The sequence below is a fragment of the Gopherus flavomarginatus genome, chromosome 8 (assembly GCF_025201925.1).
Source record: "Gopherus flavomarginatus isolate rGopFla2 chromosome 8, rGopFla2.mat.asm, whole genome shotgun sequence".
NCBI classification, from domain to species: domain Eukaryota; kingdom Metazoa; phylum Chordata; order Testudines; family Testudinidae; genus Gopherus; species Gopherus flavomarginatus.
In genome coordinates this window covers 69,247,945-69,264,656 of record NC_066624.1, presented here as the reverse complement: position 1 = coordinate 69,264,656, position 16,712 = coordinate 69,247,945, and the positions used below count along the sequence as shown (strand labels likewise).

Sequence of the window (16,712 nt, the reverse complement as noted above, 5' to 3'; positions counted from 1 at the left end):
GCTATAAAACCAGCGTGTCAAGTTCAGGGTGACTGAAGATTTGTAGACTATCATCGCTATGAGCCAAGGGAACTGCAGTCTGGTTAGAATTACAAATGCTCTTTCTAGGCCTATTTCCCTCAAACCATTTTGGCAATTAGAGGAGACGGGGAAGCTTTACATGAGTACATCTGCCCAGAGATAGAGGTATTTTCTGAGCTCATGGATTCCATTGACAAGAGTAAAATAATAGTACCTTTCTGCTTTCAAATCGTAAAAAAAATCTAGATATGTGTCAACCAAGCCACACAACCGTGACCTAGGCATGCATTGCTCTAGTAGACAGGCCCCGCTTCCACAGGAGTGAAGAGACTCTGCTGGCCTTATGGCAGGGGTCAGCAAACTTTCTGGACCGAGGTCAAGGGGTTGGGGTAAGGGAGGGAGTGTGGGGTATGGGTGTGAGAGGGAGTGTGGTGTGCAGGAAGGGGCTCAGGGCAAGGGACTGGGGCAGAGGAGGGGTGCCAGGAGTATGAGGGGCTGAGGGCAGGGGGTTGGGGTGCAGGAGGGGTAGGGAGTAGGGATAGGGGTAGGTGTCTGCCCTGTCCCTGGCCCCACACCGCTCCAGGAAGCACTGCGGCCCCTGGGGAAGAGAGGGCAGAGGGCTCCGCGTGCGTTGCCCTTGCCGCGCCTCCGGGTACCTCCCCCGAAGCTCCCATTGGTTGTGATTCCCCGTTCTCAGCCAATGGGAGCTGTGGGGGTCAGGGCCTGGAAATAAGGGCCTGGGGGCCACAGGGACGTTGAGCTGACCACTGCTGAGAGCGGCGCAGGGCCCGCTGCACCACGGAGGGCAATACCGTGGGCTGGATCCAAAGGCCTGAGGGGCCAGATCCAGCCCGCGGGCCGAAGTTTGCCCACTTCTGCCTTATGGTATAGAGCTGTGCCCTATTTCCTACTTGCCAGTGTGCATATATCACCACTGTCCATTTGACCTCTCCAAGTGGAATATGAAGATGCTGCTGAGAAATGTTTGAAGAAGGACTTCAGTAACAATGCCATCAGCTTTGGAGGAACTGTCAGTCCTCAGTTTTTGTCCTCTGGTCAGGAAGAAGAATGGATGGATTTAGGAACTGGGTTTGTATGTGCTCATTGCACTGGGTTTGTATGTGCTCAATGCTACTATGAGTAACTACTGCAGACACTTGTAGGCAAGCAGCTGAGCAGAAGGATTCAATCTGTAATTTTAGAAGTGAGAATAATGGGAGTGTTACCAGTGGAGGTATCTTAAAGAAAATCAGCTCAGAGATGAATAAAAGTCGGTTTTTGTATTTTGGGTTAATTAGGAATCAGGTTAGCAGAGGTTACTGGACTGTGTAGAAAGGAGTTTCCTTTAAGTAAGTTTTCAGCAGCAAGTCATCCAGATAATACTGATGTGGATGTACTCTTGCTCCATCTAGCCTATCAAGATCATATCAGCGTGGAGGGCATTATAGGATGATATTCCAAATCACATAGACATGACTGGACACAGGGGTGGCTCTAGGGATTTTGCCGCCTCAAGCATGGCAGGCAGGCTGCCTCCGGCAGTTTGCCTGAGGAGGGTCCACTGGTCCCGCGGCTTTGGCAGACCTCCCACAGGCATGCCTGTGGGAGGTCCGCCAAAGCCGCGGGATCAGCGGACCCTCCGCTGGCACACCTGCGGGAGGTTCACCGAAGCCACGGGACCAGCGGACCCTCCGCAGGCACGCCTGCGGGAGGTCTACTGAAGCCACGGGACCAGCGGACCCTCCGCAGGCACGCCTGCGGGAGGTCCACTGAAGCCGCGGGACCAGCGGACCCTCCGCAGGCAAGCCGCCGAAGGTAGCCTGCCTGCTGCCCTCGTGGCAGCCAGTAGAACACCCCCCGCGGCTTGCCACCCCAAGCACACGCTTGGCATGCTGGGGCCTGGAGCTGCTCCTGACTGGGCAACTGCTTCCTCTTAACTGGACAGGAAAATGGTGTCAACCACATCTCATGGGGAAGGATAAGATTCTTGAGATCTACTAAGAACAATGTGGAATATTTTCTCTTCCAAATCTCCATTCCGTTACAGATATAGACTGAACAAGGACAGAATCTGCCCATCTTCTATGGACTGTCACAACCCAAGAAGACACATGGACCAGAATTCCAGAGGTGACACTGGGATTATGGCTCCTATGATACAAGGAATTTATTTCTTTGTTTTTACTATAATTTCAGCAGCTGAGAGGCTAGAAGGAAAAGAAGCGAATTCTCTAAGGTACTCCTTTTTGTCCTATAGTTAGAATGCTCCAGTCTAGATGGATTTCCCAGAGGAGAAGGGGAAATGTTCAGGTTTCTCCTTGCTCTTAAGGATTTCTAAACCAACAAAAGTACACTGTGTTGACCTCTATCCTGCAGAGTTGAAAAATACCTCCCAACTCCAAAAGAACAAAATGGCCAGACTGACTAACAGCCCTGGCAAGCTGGTGGTATGAACTCGCAGGCCAGTATCTTCTGTATTGCTCTGTGGAGAGCTACTGGTAGGCCCGTTAAGGTAGCACAGGAAATCTGGTCACTGCAAAGCACACAAAGAGGAACCAGAGAGGGGAGAATTTAAAGTTTGCTTTGCCTGCAGCTGCTGGCACACATAGGATGGCATTAGGGGACAGGCTGGTGGTTCTCAACTGAGGTACATGTACCCCTGGGGTACACAGAGGTCTTCCAGGGGCTACATCAACTCATCTAGACATTTGCCTACTCTTATAACAGGCTACATATAAAACACAGGCAGAGTCAGTACAAACTAAAATTTCATGCAGACAATGGCTTGTTTATATTGCTCTATATGCTGAAATGTAAGTACAATGTTTATATTCGAATTGATTTATAATTAGATGGTAAAATTGGGAAAGTCAGCAATTTTTCACTAATAGTGTGGCTGAGATGCTTCATATTTTTATGTCTGATTTTGTAAGCAAGTAGTTTGTAAGTGAGGTGAAACTCGAGGGTACACAAGACAAATCAGACTCCTGAAAGGGGTACAGTAGTCTGGAAAGGTTAAGAGCCACTGCATGGGCCACTCTTCAACATTGCTGAGAGAAGCCAGTGACAGAATGGCAGGCTGGGTAGCCTGCACTCACACACCCACATGGTGGCAGTTTGTCCACTGACACAGACAGCTGACAGTATGAGCAAGTTCACTTGCTGCATTGCTGAGGAAAGCCAGAGCACGGTGTGCTGAAATATTGGTCTGGGCTAGGCCGCTGGGACACAATTCGGAAGGAGTCAAAGGGAATGGATATTCAGCGCATAGGGTGCTCAGGATGACCTAACAGGAAGGTCAATGGATTCCCAATTACTGGAACTTACATTTATTTCCAGTTGTCAACAGTTTGAGAAAGAAACACCCCCCCCCCAAAGCACGCTGCCATGGACAGCTGTACATCTTAGGCCTCGTTTCCTTCCTAGTGCTCATACCAGCGAAAAGGTGTTTCTGCTAGCCTAGAGTATAACGTTTCCCTGAATGAAATAAGCTGAGCCATCAAAAGCACTTTTTTGCCAATATTAACAAATCCACACGAGGGCTTCCACCTGTATAAAAATGTTGTTCAAAAACAAAACCACACCCCTAACCAACACTGATATACTGGCAAAAGCTTCCAGTGTAGATCTGGCCTAATGCTGCTCTGGGGTCAGAGCGCAGTGCTGCAGGGATCCAGCAGGAGTCTGGATTCAGGAGGAAGGAAGAAACAATTAAGCTGCCTCCATAGTGCTGGAACAAGCAGATTCAGCCCACAAAGATGTTTGTTTCTGAGGAATAGTGATTACAGGCTCAATACTACAGTTGTACTTCACCTACATCTATTCAATTGCATGTAGCAGACTTCTAGCCTGTGCCTAACATGCATCAGGATTCTACAATAGTGTCTGGTACCACAAATCGTGAATAAGTGTTGTTGTAACCCTCTATGTATGTCAGTGATATGCCAAGTTCTTCCAGAGGAAGTGCAATTATTCCAGCAGTGCGCAGAGGTTTCAATCCAACAGTTAGTCAACCAATTTCCTGCTCTGGTCTCCCACAGCCCACATCAAAACAGTTGGAAGAGGACAGAGTAATGGTGCAACATACCCAGTCTGGTGCATATACATCATCTTCGTCTTCTGCCCTTGCATCGGGATCTGTAGCTGAATGAAGGATTAATTCCGTTATCTTGACCCCTTCTTCACCAGGAATGGCTACAGCAATATGAAGAGGCATTAAACCTCCCAGCTGAAAAATACATATGGCATTAAGACTCTTCTGTCTATCACAAGTAACTTCCAAAAACTAAGGTACTGGATATTTTTCCAATATCAATCCTCAGGCCCCATCTATGTTAGCCTAGAAATAGAGTTAAAAGATTGTGTTTATGGTCAGTTTAAATGCTGTTTGGCTTAATACTCCGCAATGTCCATTTGGCCCTAAACCCACTGCGATCACAAATATTCCTGGCATGACGGCCACAGGCAATGCCCAGCCAAAACAGAATGTGATACAGCATTAAAACAACTTTTACATCACTAGTTTGCACCCATATAAGATGCAAAAGGGAAGAGAGCCTATTTCTGGCTCCTGACTCATAAGCCAGCACACACTGATGGGTCACATGCATTGTCTTATGAAATGTTGTTTGGAAGTCTGCTGAGCAATCCCAGCTTGGTGTCAGGTTCCATAAACACAGGAATCTCAACACCTGCTGGTGCTACTCCCACCGGGACTCTACTCTGAATCATTTAAGTTCTCTTGGACTGAGCCTATATTGGACTTCCAGGAAGCAATGGAGAAAGCCAGGAGAGCCTTCAGGCCCTTTGTCTGACACCTGTGAGTAAATCTCACAGCACGACCAGACAAGATAGGCACGGCTGTTGAATTCTGAGACAGTCTGCTGGGCTGCTGCTTCTCCAGACCCTCAGGGTACCGGTGCCAGGGCAGAGAGGTACCCAAAACCCTCAGCAGGAGCTACAGGGCAGGCTTCAAAACTGGAAATAATGATACTGACCTCCTATGTAAAATGCTTTGAAACCTACAAAAGAAAAGCACTGCATAAAAGAGTGAGCTATTATTACACTATTATCCACAGACTCCAAACAAAATAAGCTGGAGCTTTAAAACTGAAGCACTGACAGCTAATGCAACAGGAGGCAAAACAGGACACTCTGTAGTGAAGTGTATATTTGAGGTGAGATGAGATAATGATGTCCAGGTAGAGCCTGTCAAGCTAAAAAGCGAGGGGAACTTCTTCACTGACTACAGTCAGAAAGCAATAGGAAGATGGAATATAAAGGGGACAGCCACATTTCAGTACAGGAGTTCGCATAAGATGCCTTCTGCTGAAACAGTCGATACGTAACTTTGAGCCGGGGGAGTTCCCATCAGGGTCATCTGCAGGCACAATCACCAAGTGCAGAGATTTAGTATGAACTGTATTTTTAGAGAACAGACTATGAATGCACAGCACGCTGACCACTCAAGAGTCATTTCCCAAGGAAAAAAGAAACGCTAAAACTAAAAGCAAAATAAATATTGGGAAGTAAAGTTGACTTTTGAAATACTCTCAGCTTTAGTACCATGGGTAAGCATTATGTCAGCAGGGAAGCACACACATAGAACTAGACCTTCGCTAGAGTAAGGACATTATTATTAAAAAGGTAAATGATTTTAATAAGATATAGTTTATTTGAATTACTCCTTTGGAATTGCAAAGCTGAATCAGGCAGTCGAAGTGTCATTAAAATTATGACATTTTACACGTGGGCATTAAAGTTGTATCACTGATCACTCTAGAGCAAGGGTGGGCAAACTACAGCCCGTGGGCCAGATCCGGCCTGTCAGGGCTTTGGATCTGGCCTGCAGAATTGCCCCCCATGGCACCGTGGGCTCCACGCCACTCTCAGAAGTGGCCAGAACCATGTCCGCAGCCCCTGGGCAGGAGGGCAGAGGGCTCCATGCATTGCCCTTGCCTCCAGGCTCCACCCCCCTCAGTTCCCATTGGCCAGGAATGGGAACTGGGGCCACAGCACTTCCTGGAGTGGCATGGGGCCGGGGACAGGGCAGGCAGGCAGGGAGCCTGCCCTGGCCCCAATGTGCGCCAATGCCACTCCGGAGCCATTTTAAATAAGCAGTGCTGGGCCAGAGCTCGAACCCCTCCTGCGCCCTGCCCCCCAACTCCCTGCCCTGAGCCCCCAATTGCACCCCACACCCTAGCCCCCTGCCCTGAGCTCCCAGCTGCACCTTGCAACCCTGTGCATCCCAACCCCCTGCCCTGAACCCCCTCCCGCAGTCCACACCCCTCCTGTACCCCTGCCCTGAGCTCCCTCCTGCACTCCGCACCCCTTCTGCACCTCAACCTCCTTTCCTGAGCCCCCTCATAAACCCTTCACCCTTCCTCTGCCCCAATCGCTTACCCTGAGCCCCTTCCTGCACACCGCATCCACTTCCACACCCTGCACTCCCTCCTGCACCCCAACCCCCCGCTCCAGCCCCACATACAATTTCCCCACCCAGATGTGGCCCTCAGCCCAAAAAGTTTGCCCACTCCTGCTCTAGAATATTACATTTGGTTGTTATTAGTAATTATTATCCATTACCCTGGATGGAAGTCGTATGTCAGTCCTTGCTCCTGCTGCTAAAAGTAGTTTCACTGCCCCTACATCTGCAGCTTTAACAGCAAAGAATAGGACATGCAGAGGGATCCGGCAAACATTGGGGTCTGCACCTCTGCGGAGAAGTAGTTTGACCGTGGTCCATCTCTTTTGGTGTCTAAAGTCAATATAGCAAAAAAACAGAATAAGCTGTCAATAACTCATAAAAAGGAACATATTTCTAAACACTGGCTCTTAAGCTGACTCGGGTTCAGGGGCTGTTTAATTGCAGTGTAGACGTTCGGGCTTGGGCTAGTGCCTGGGTTCCAGGATGCTGTGAGGCGGGTGTGCAGACTGGTACTTGGGCCTAGGGAGAGAATGTCCACTGTACCACTCCTTGTGAGACTGTAATGTGCACCACACAGCAATGCTATGCCATGCAGAGGGTGTGGAGGTAACACGGCCTATTTTACACCAGCCCCTTTCAGCACTGTTGAATCCCAGGGGGCACAAGCCAGGATCAGACCCCATACTCAGGGAGACCCCAGAAACTACAAATGTATAAGATCCATGCCTGGGAGTGGACAAGTGAGGTAAGAGAAGGTTACTTGCATCTTCCACACCTTGCACATGTGAGCCATAATCTGGCCTAGATGTGTTTGCCCTAAAAAACTGCAGGACTAATGTTTCCTACACAGCAGATTCTGACCCACCAGTGGGTTGCAGGAAGGGTCAAGATGGGTTGCAGGCCTGGCGCAGAGGTGAGGCCCTGGGATGGGTGAGTGGGGAGGGTTTGAAGACCAAGCCCAGCCCACACTCACCCTGCAGCAGCAGCTCCTTTCCCTCAGGGCTCGGCCCAGCTCCTCACTCTGAGTGTTGTGACCTGGCAACCAGGGTCACAGAGCCACTCACTCAAATTTGGCTTAGCCACCCCCCAGCCCATCATGACAGAGAGGCAGCTGAGTCCAACTTGAGTTGTGCTGCAACCCCAACCCCTTGTTCTCCAACCAAATGCCTCCCCGAGTCTCCCCTTTGCACGGGGCCAGGAAGAGGGCTGTGGTGCCAGGATGAAGGATGCTGCTGGAGGTGCTCAGTGCACCCTCAGCAGGGCGAAGAGAGCAGGTTGTGGAGGAGAAGGATGCTGGTCTGTGATTCCCTCCCCCATGAATCTGGGCCCTATGCACGTATCCAGTTTATCTGTGTGTTCATCTGGCCCTGGCAACATATCCAGATTTTTTTTTAAATGAGTGCCAGGTTGTGACAGCAATACTCAGTATAGCACAGACTAGTTTTTCATAATACAGAAATGTTTTTATGAAGGTAATATAGAATTACTATTACTGTTGCACAGTACAGGTTTTTTAAAATAGTTTATTTTTACACACACACACACACACACACACACACTCTCTATATATATATATGTAAAGCTGAGTCACAAAAAGAGACAAAATGGTGGGTTATCTTATTTAAAAGGTTTTAAGGAGTGAAATTCAGGCCTTCTCTCTGTTAGGTAAGGACCCATGGAATGCCCCTTGATCAGGAATGCCCAGTTGATCTATCCCAAGCAAATGCAGGGTCATTCTTCCCCACAAACATGTAAAACTACACTTGTTACTTTCTCGTGCAATAGGGTTCACCAGAACTTGTCTAACCTTTCCAGAACACAGAGCCAGTGGTTTTTCTTAGTAGCACTTACTCAGATATTGATAACGCCATTTTTCTCACGGTGCCTTCAGCCCCACCATATCCACTGACACAGGCATAGGAGGGTACTCTCAGCAAACACTGGCTGAAGGCATCTGCACTCTGCTGCAAAGCTTCCAGAGAAACCTTGATTCCATAGTCGAAAACAGTACGGTTAGACTCAAAGTCAGTTTCAGTGCTGCAGCCAGTCCTCTTTTCTAAACTTGCACGGTCCATTTCGTCCAATGCATTTCTATCATCAGAAACAGATTCTGCCTTTTCCCCGGACATAGGAGGTACCACAGCTGACTGATGAACAGGGCCTGTTAAGCATTTCTGTTTTGCTGATGCCAATGGAAGTTGTACAGATCCATCTTCCAACTGCTCATCCTGATTTAAAGTTTTAAAAAAAATTAAAATGACAAAAATGAAGAAAATATGGAAAATCCTTTCTTCAGCAACGAGAATCATCATATCAACATCAGTGCTGGACATCATCAATGTGTATGTATACAATAGTACTGGAATTTGGTATATTACAGCTGAGTGAAGGTAGAACATCATTTTACTCAGTCTTAATCCACTAGTTATGGGAAACGTTTTGAATAGCGTGTGTGTTTGTTTTTTTAGCCTCCATTGTCAATAAAACCCTCATAGGAGCTTTCAAATCTCAACTGGTACTCCCTCACTTTATAAAAGCTCCGAAACAGAAGGGGACATTTCTTGATTTTCAATTTGTACATCAGCGTACAAACTAATGAAGACCTAAACCTAATGCTAAAGCTAGAATCTGAAAGTGTTACATTGACATTTTCTGGGTTTGTGCTGAGCTCTGAAGGAGAGAGAGACTAGTGTACATTTTTTCCCGTCTACCTTTCTTGCAGCAGCCAAGAGACTTTTGAAGTTAATGGGAATCATGTGCTTAATCTGTCTAGGCAATTTTGTAAATTATTATTATTAATTATGTGTATTGCCATTGTGTATAGGACTCCCACTCATGGGCCACAACCCCCTTGTACCAGGTGCTGTACGAAACACAGAATAAAAGACTGTCCCTTCCCCACTGAGTTTACAAATCTAAGTCCCACTAGGCACTTATTTATCTGTATCTTAAGGCACCTAAATATCTTGGAAAACTTGGCCCAAAGTCTCTGGTACTAATGTGACACACTGACTGCAGAATAGCCCTGGAGCCTGATCCTGTGCAGGGTGAGCTATCGGTGGAAGTCAAGGGCACTCAGCAACTTGCAGGGTCAAGGGAGGTAAGGGCAGTTTGACTTTTCCCAACTGCTGGAACACTCACAGCAAAGTAATTTTAAAAAGCAGACCTGTGGCTCATTTGAGGACACGGTGAATTCTGATTTCACAGTTATAGATTAATAATGTACTGACCTCATCTTTTTTAAAGTTCCTCTCAGCAATATTAGCCTTAAATGATTCCACTGGGTAATAAAGAATAATGCACATTGACAAGGCTGATAATCCTTCATCGCTGCATTTATTCACATCAGCTCCATTATCAAGAAGATGATTAATGATGTCGTCATGGTAATTCGTCTGTGAAGTAAAACATTTGAATGATTGTTTTACGAGTATATATGTATACATACTATTTTAGTTTTCCATGTGGGATTAACTGAAATCACAATTGGGTTTAAAGTTAAAGCAAAAAGACACTCACTGAAGACAGACTCAAAACACTATTACTGATTTCAGTTTCGTTTTGTGATTTCATTTTCTTGTCTTTTTATGCGAGTGCTGAATTTGGCCCATAAATTAACAGTGATCTCAAAATGTTTCTACTGCTTCAAGCTATGTCTTATAGTTAATGGGGAAGGCTGGCAAAACCAATAAAAAGGTAAAACTATTTTAGGTGCACCCAATATAAGGCAGGTGTATAATTGCATTTCTTCTGGAGTATGGCTTTTAATGGCACAAACCAAGAATTAGATGTTGGGTTAGTGATGTAGCCACTATCACAGCAGCAGTATCTGGATATGTCAAGTGAATCCACTTACCATTAAGATAATAAAGAGGGCAGTCCATGACTGGATGGCATGTTGAGGTACACAAGGGAGCTAAAGCAGGCCCAACAGTAAAGATATAAGTAAACCACCCCTGATCACAACATATCCTATTGTTACAAAGAAGGATCTTTCAGTTTATGTGGTTGTTCTGAGGGGCATCTGAGAGCTGATCCAGAGAAACTATCTGCCAAGAAATGCACCATTGATCCAAAATACAGTCCCGCTCTGCCTGTTGCCGCTGGTCCTTAGAAACATTTTGAGTGTCTGTAATTACACTGAAGTCAATGGAGTTTCACTCACTTACATCAACTACTAAATCTGACCTGTTAAACTGGAGTAGTTACTACTGGTAGGCATTTCAATTTTTCTTACATTAGTGAGCTACCTGAGAAACACACTTCATTTAAATAGAATATTTTTCATGCTGACTTTTAAAAGGCCTAATGTTTTCAGAGAAGACTTAACTGTTGTAAAGCACACTATCATGGAACTCAGGAATCAAATACAACGAAACATTGTATTAATACAACATTTTGGCAGTGAGGAAAAATAAAAATAAAAACTGTCAGGAAATTCAAAGTTATTGTTGCCAAAGCAACTGTAACTCTGCCACATTGCACACGCTGTAAACGGCAACAGTCTATGTGCATTAGGTTCCATTTTGTCCTCAGATGTATGCTCAGTTTTGACTTTCTATGTTACAGTGGACAAGTCACTTAACCCCTGTGCCTTCAATACTCTCCCCCCGAAATCGACTGTACGGTCACAGGACTGCTAGGGGAAGAGGATTAATGTCTACAAAATGACTAAAGCTCATGAGATGAGAGGCCTATACAAAAAGAGAAAAACTCTAATGTTCTAAATTAATATGGAACTAATTTTCTTGTTCTGAGGACTTTAAAAAAAATTACTAGCAAAAATCAAATTAATTTGTTAATAGATGTAAGGTGCCCAGAAGGCTAGGCTGGGCACTGATAAATGTTTAAATAAGGAGCCAAATTCTTCCCACAGATAAACTGAAGTCATGCATACATCATAACTTCTACTCAAAACTAGATTGTAACCCAACCCCCTCCCCACCCCCAAAAAAAACAACCCCACAAAAAACAGATCCCTTCTGGGTCTGAATACAGCCTGGAACAAGAAAGCAGAGGGGGGGGAGCAGGGGCAGTTTCAGGGATTTAAATCCAGCCCAGTGCAACACTCAAATTGGAAGGATTTGGAATTTTAGGCATGGAGTCATCTTTAATATTACAGAGGGATATATTTTACAGAATTTTTTTTAGCATGTTGCTCAGCAAGCTGTCTTTCCTTCAGGATGTTTATTATCACATCTCATGCATTTATTGTATAACAGAGAGAGACAGATGCAGTAGCAACAAAAAAAAATGGTCATTCACAGAGGGAAGAGTCACATTTGGGATCTTACAGCAGCAGCAGCAAGTGCAGTGTATCCATGCATGTCAGCGACATCTGGATGAGCTAAGCTGTCCCTCAGAATCTCATAAATGCTATTGAAGTCTCCTGCTGCTGCCTTCTGAATCAGCTGCTCCGAAGCAAGCTCTTTGGGGCCCTTGGGTCCAAAGGTGTCTCGGCTTCCATTCAGAATGACATTGATATTCCAACTGAACTCTGTTTGACAATGCCTCAAACAGAAAAAAGAGAAAAACATTAAACAGCTGGAGAGTCCACATTTAACTTAAACAGCTATGCAGTAGATACCTGTTATACCACAGAGTTTTTAAATAAAAGCCACTGATAATCAAGATTATTGCCAGGTAACATGGGAGAAGGAGGATGGCAACCATTTAATAAAACAATCTCAGACAGTTCAATTTTGCTCCCATCATGGAATGAGCATAAGGGAGTTAAAATGGTCCAAGAGCTGTGGTATGGGGGACATTAATCATATTCAGGGAAGGGGTTAAAAACATCCAGCCCCAAGAATCTGAATGTTTGCAAGAGAAAATTAAATACCAGGCTCTCCAAGGTTGAAAAAGACCACATGGTGTGCTTAGAAGATTAAAGAAAGCATACAAGGCACTCATCTGCATGATGGACCACATTTCCAAACTGTGCTGCCTCAGCTGAGTCTGCAAAATATGCACATGCTGGCACTACTCCTGCAAACATACCTGTGCATGCAGGCAGAGTATTTTCATGTGTAAGACAGTATTTGCACGTACAAAGTACCTGTCTGCATATATAGCTAATACCAGCTTCGTGAGCACTAACAGCTGAAGACACTTTGGAGCATGTTTTTGCATAATCTAGTGGATAGGGCTCTGTCATTTTGCCTTATGACCCTGTAGCACAGGGGTAGGCAAACTTTAGGGCCAAGGGCCACATCTGGGTGGGGAAATTGTATGCAGAGCTGAGGCAGGGGTTGGGGTGCAGGAGGGAGTGCGGGGTGTGGAAGGGGGTGTGGTGTGCAGGAAGGGGGTATGGGCAAGGGATTGGGGCAGAGGCGGGGTGTATGAGGGGGCTCAGGGAAGGGGGTTGGGGTGCAGGACGGGTGCAGAGTGCACGAAAGGGCTCAGGACAGGGGTGCAGGAGGGGTGCGGACTGCAGGAGGAAGCTCAGGGCAGGGGATTGGGGTGCAGGAGGGCAGCAGGGTGCAGCTGGGAGCTCAGTGCAGGAGGGGTGCAGAGTGTACAAGGGAGCTCAGGGCAGGGAGTTGGGGTACAGGAGGGTTGCGGGGTGCAGCAGGGGGCTCAGGGCAAGGGGTTAGGATGCAGGAGGGGTGCACGGTGCAAGCAGTGGGCTTAGGGCAGGGAGTTGTGGGGTGGGGTGCAGGAAGGGTTTGGGCTCCGGGGTGGCAGCGGTGCACACCAGGGCCAGGGCAGGCTCCCTGCACACTGCCCTGTCCTCGGCCCAGTTCCACTCCAGGAAGCACTGCAGCCCCTGGGGTACGGGGGGCAAAGGGCTCCACGTGCGCTGCCCTTGCCGTGCCTCCAGGTACCTCCCCTGAAGCTCCCATTGGCTGTGGTTCCCTGTTCCCGACCAATGGGAGCTGTGGGGGGTGGTGCCTAGAGGCAAGGGTCCGGGGGCCGCAGGGGTGTCGGGCCGGCCACTCCTGAGAGCAGCACAGGGCCTGCGGCGCCATAGGGGACAATCCCGCAGGCCGAATCCAAAGCCCTGAGGAGCCGGATCTGGCCCACAGGATATAGTTTGCCCACCCCTGCTGTAGCATGATGGAGTCCCTAATCTAGGTTGGGACTTCTAGGCATTCTATAATTCAAATTATTAATAATGTGTTTTTGTAGGCACATACCAGGACCTGAGTTGATGGTATATTTCAAGAAAAGAGGTTTCCTTTAGGTTAAGGAAGTGAGAAGGGAACGTGCTGTTTGTTTCACAAAATCTTATTTGCAGTTTGTCAAATGAATTTCTAAACTTAATCATGGACAGTAGAAATTTTTCTGTAAAGCATGACTTCTGTACCACAACTTGTGCTAAAGATGATCTTTGCAATAGTCTAAAAACAAAATCCCATAGATATCCCAACAAACACAAATCACACACAAAAATCAATAGCTACCTGTATTTATAGATGTGCTTCTGCATTCTAACCATTAAAGGGCTTGTGTTTTTAATAGGCCATGGTTGTTCATCATACAACTTTTTGTAGTTCTGAAAATATTGGGAATCAAACTCTTTACGGAAGATGCGAGTCAAAGGAAGGTGATCTGTATCAGTTGAGTATATGTACATTTTTTCAGGCAATGTGTAATTGTCATCTAAAAGGAGACGTTTGTAGTTGTAGAAAAACGGGTCCTGTTCCTCATTCAGATCCCAAAATGGACTCTCCTCATCAGAAAGATACTCTCTCTGGGAATCAGCATCAAAATAGCTGTAGTGTTCTGGGTAATCCAGGAGACAAAAACGTCCAGGTATTTCAGTACACAGTTTAATTATGTGATTCCTGAGCCACAAGCCAACGTCTTGAGAGCCATCTGGATAGCTCTGAACTCCTGGTCCAAAACGCTCATCGGCCTTGTATAGTCCCTTAGGAGAGCAATAGGTTTACTAGTATTAGAGAAGACATATAGGTCAGACATTCTGCATAACTTACAGCCTGGCTTCCATTTAAAAGATGCAAAACCAAATTTACTTGGTCTGACATTACTGTTCTAGTGTCAACTGCCTATTGACATTTAGGGCAATCTAGGCACCTGACAAGCTGCTCAACTATTGTGTTCACTTTGATTGGTCACACTGGAACTGCACTAATGGCAATACATGAAACCCATTGGCTGAAGTAAGGTAGGGTGGATGGCTTCACTGAAGGCAATGGAGCTACAGGTTTTAACTACGACCATTGAGACACTTTTATTCACTGTTCAAGAATATTAATACAGCTCAAGCTATGTTCTTACAAGCATTTGCAGAAAGTTAATTTCAGCCTTTTGTAGCTTTGTTTGTTTAATCAAGAAACCAAGTTTGTTTCATGAAGTAAGTGAAATTAGTTTGCAAAGGAAGCAGTTTATGAAGGGTAGGTTATTCAGAAATACTGTTCAATCTGCCACAGAGCTCAGGTATCAAGCCCTCTCTACATACTACTTGCCACGAGCAAGTACATATTATGATATGTACATAAATTGGTACCTATTATGATCAGTTTGTAGACAACTTAAATGGAAGGGATCAGTTCTCTGACTATACTGTTTGCAATAAGTAGTTCAACCACCTCTAACAGAGTCAGCCAGACTTTTCAGTCATTTCATATCTTGACACTTGAAACCTTGCTCCCCTCAAGTCTACTCAGAACATTGTTTCTAAAGTCATCTTCCTGGCTCATCACCCAGACCTAATCAACCCCCTCTCTGAGTCCCTCCACTAGCTCCCCCTTCACCTTCACATCAAACTCTCGCTTCTTAAGTCAGATTCTCAGCTGATGTAAAATGAGCATAGCTTCATTGACTTCAGTGGAGCTACACGGATTTACAACAGTTTGGGATCTGGCCCCTTGTCTTTAACTGTAAGGTTCTTCATAACACAGCCCTACACTTCCTAGCTCATTTACTAACCTATAGTGCCACTGCTCCTAGCCTTCCCTCCACCAGCATTCCCAGCTTTTACTATTCACAAGTCAGCCTCTGCTTTAAAACAACTCCATGTTTGCTTTCTCTCCCGCTGCCCCTTATGCCTGAGGAAAAACTTCCTGAATAAATCTGTAGGGACACTACCTCATCCTCTTTCTGACTTCCCTCTGCTGTGATGCCTCAAAACCCAGATTGCTGATCATGGCTATGCTGCTGACAAGCTATGACTCTCTCTCTCCTTCCCTTCTTTCATTCCCTTGCGCCCTTCTTCCCTATCTCTATCCCCAACTTAAAAAGAAAATTACAATCCATGTAGCTAACCAAGTTGGGCCAATTCTTCACTGGATTCAATTGCTGGTATGTTGTATCCACACCCCCTACTCCTTGATATCTTTCCACCTTCAGGGCAGGTTTTGTCTCTTTTCTAGGTCTGTATAGTGCCCAGCACAACGGGAGCCCCGATCCCAACTAAGATGACCAGATATTTGTTAAGCCTACTAGTAGAAATGAAAAATACTAGTGCTCACTCTCTTACATACACACCTCTGCAGTTTAAAGGATCACCCATCATGCAAGACTGCCAGTCGATTTTCTATTTAATAAACTTCACCTGCTTCTTCTGTTTTTGGGACATCTTCTGTCCCTGCTTGGCTTCACTCCTCTTTCATTCCTTCTGTGCATCTTGCTGCACTGTTTTGTATGCACACTGTTTCCTCTCTTCCTTCCTTCTCGCTCCACCTCCTTACGTCCTTTCTCTTTTCCTTCCTACGCTGGGTTCAGTCCTCTGCCCTTTTACATCTGTTGTGTGTCATCTTCCCCAATCCTCCTTCAAATATTTCTCTGCTCTTTAAATGCATCCTCTCAATCACTCATTTGCCCATATTGCCCCCACCCCTTACCACCAGCTCCTGGCTTCCCACTCCCACCCATGCAGCTAACAGTGGCAGCCTGGTCCTCTGCTTCCCAGCTCACCCACATGGCCTGAAAAAGAGAACAGCAACACCTACTCTGCTCTCCTCCTGCTCCCTCAACAGGAAAACAAAAACAATACAGACATCTCCCTCCCACCAGGCCTTTGCTACCTGGTTGCTTCCTTCTTAAAGGAGCGTGACCCCAGGGCCACTCTGCTCCCAGGCTTATCGCTACCTTCAGAGACAAGAACCTGCAGCTCCTGCTGTCCTATTCCCTGCCCATCAACAGACACACTCCACAGTGACACTTGCCTCAGACGTGTGGTTTTTGAAGCCCTGGCTCAATTGAGGCTCCTATCTTTGGTCATTTCTGTACAAGGCATGACTTTGAGCAACTACTTTAGAAGCTTTAAGCTTTTTTTTTTCCCTTGTTGATATTTTAT

The 16,712-nt window shown here is 46.2% G+C and overlaps 1 protein-coding gene across 9 annotated transcripts in view; it reads right to left on the bottom strand.

Annotated features, from left to right (window-relative positions):
• The window catches only part of ANKMY1 (ankyrin repeat and MYND domain containing 1), a 65,194-nt gene that overhangs the window by 36,261 nt on the left and 12,221 nt on the right, over positions 1–16,712 (bottom strand). For all 9 annotated transcript variants that reach the window (XM_050964004.1, XM_050964005.1, XM_050964006.1 and 6 more), the window contains 6 exons: positions 13,855–14,321; positions 11,743–11,959; positions 9,679–9,843; positions 8,300–8,676; positions 6,607–6,778; positions 4,109–4,249 (listed from right to left, as the gene is read on the bottom strand). In XM_050964004.1, coding sequence (XP_050819961.1) covers positions 4,109–4,249; positions 6,607–6,778; positions 8,300–8,676; positions 9,679–9,843; positions 11,743–11,959; positions 13,855–14,321 — 1,539 coding nt within the window. The remainder of the gene's footprint in view (positions 1–4,108; positions 4,250–6,606; positions 6,779–8,299; positions 8,677–9,678; positions 9,844–11,742; positions 11,960–13,854; positions 14,322–16,712) is intronic.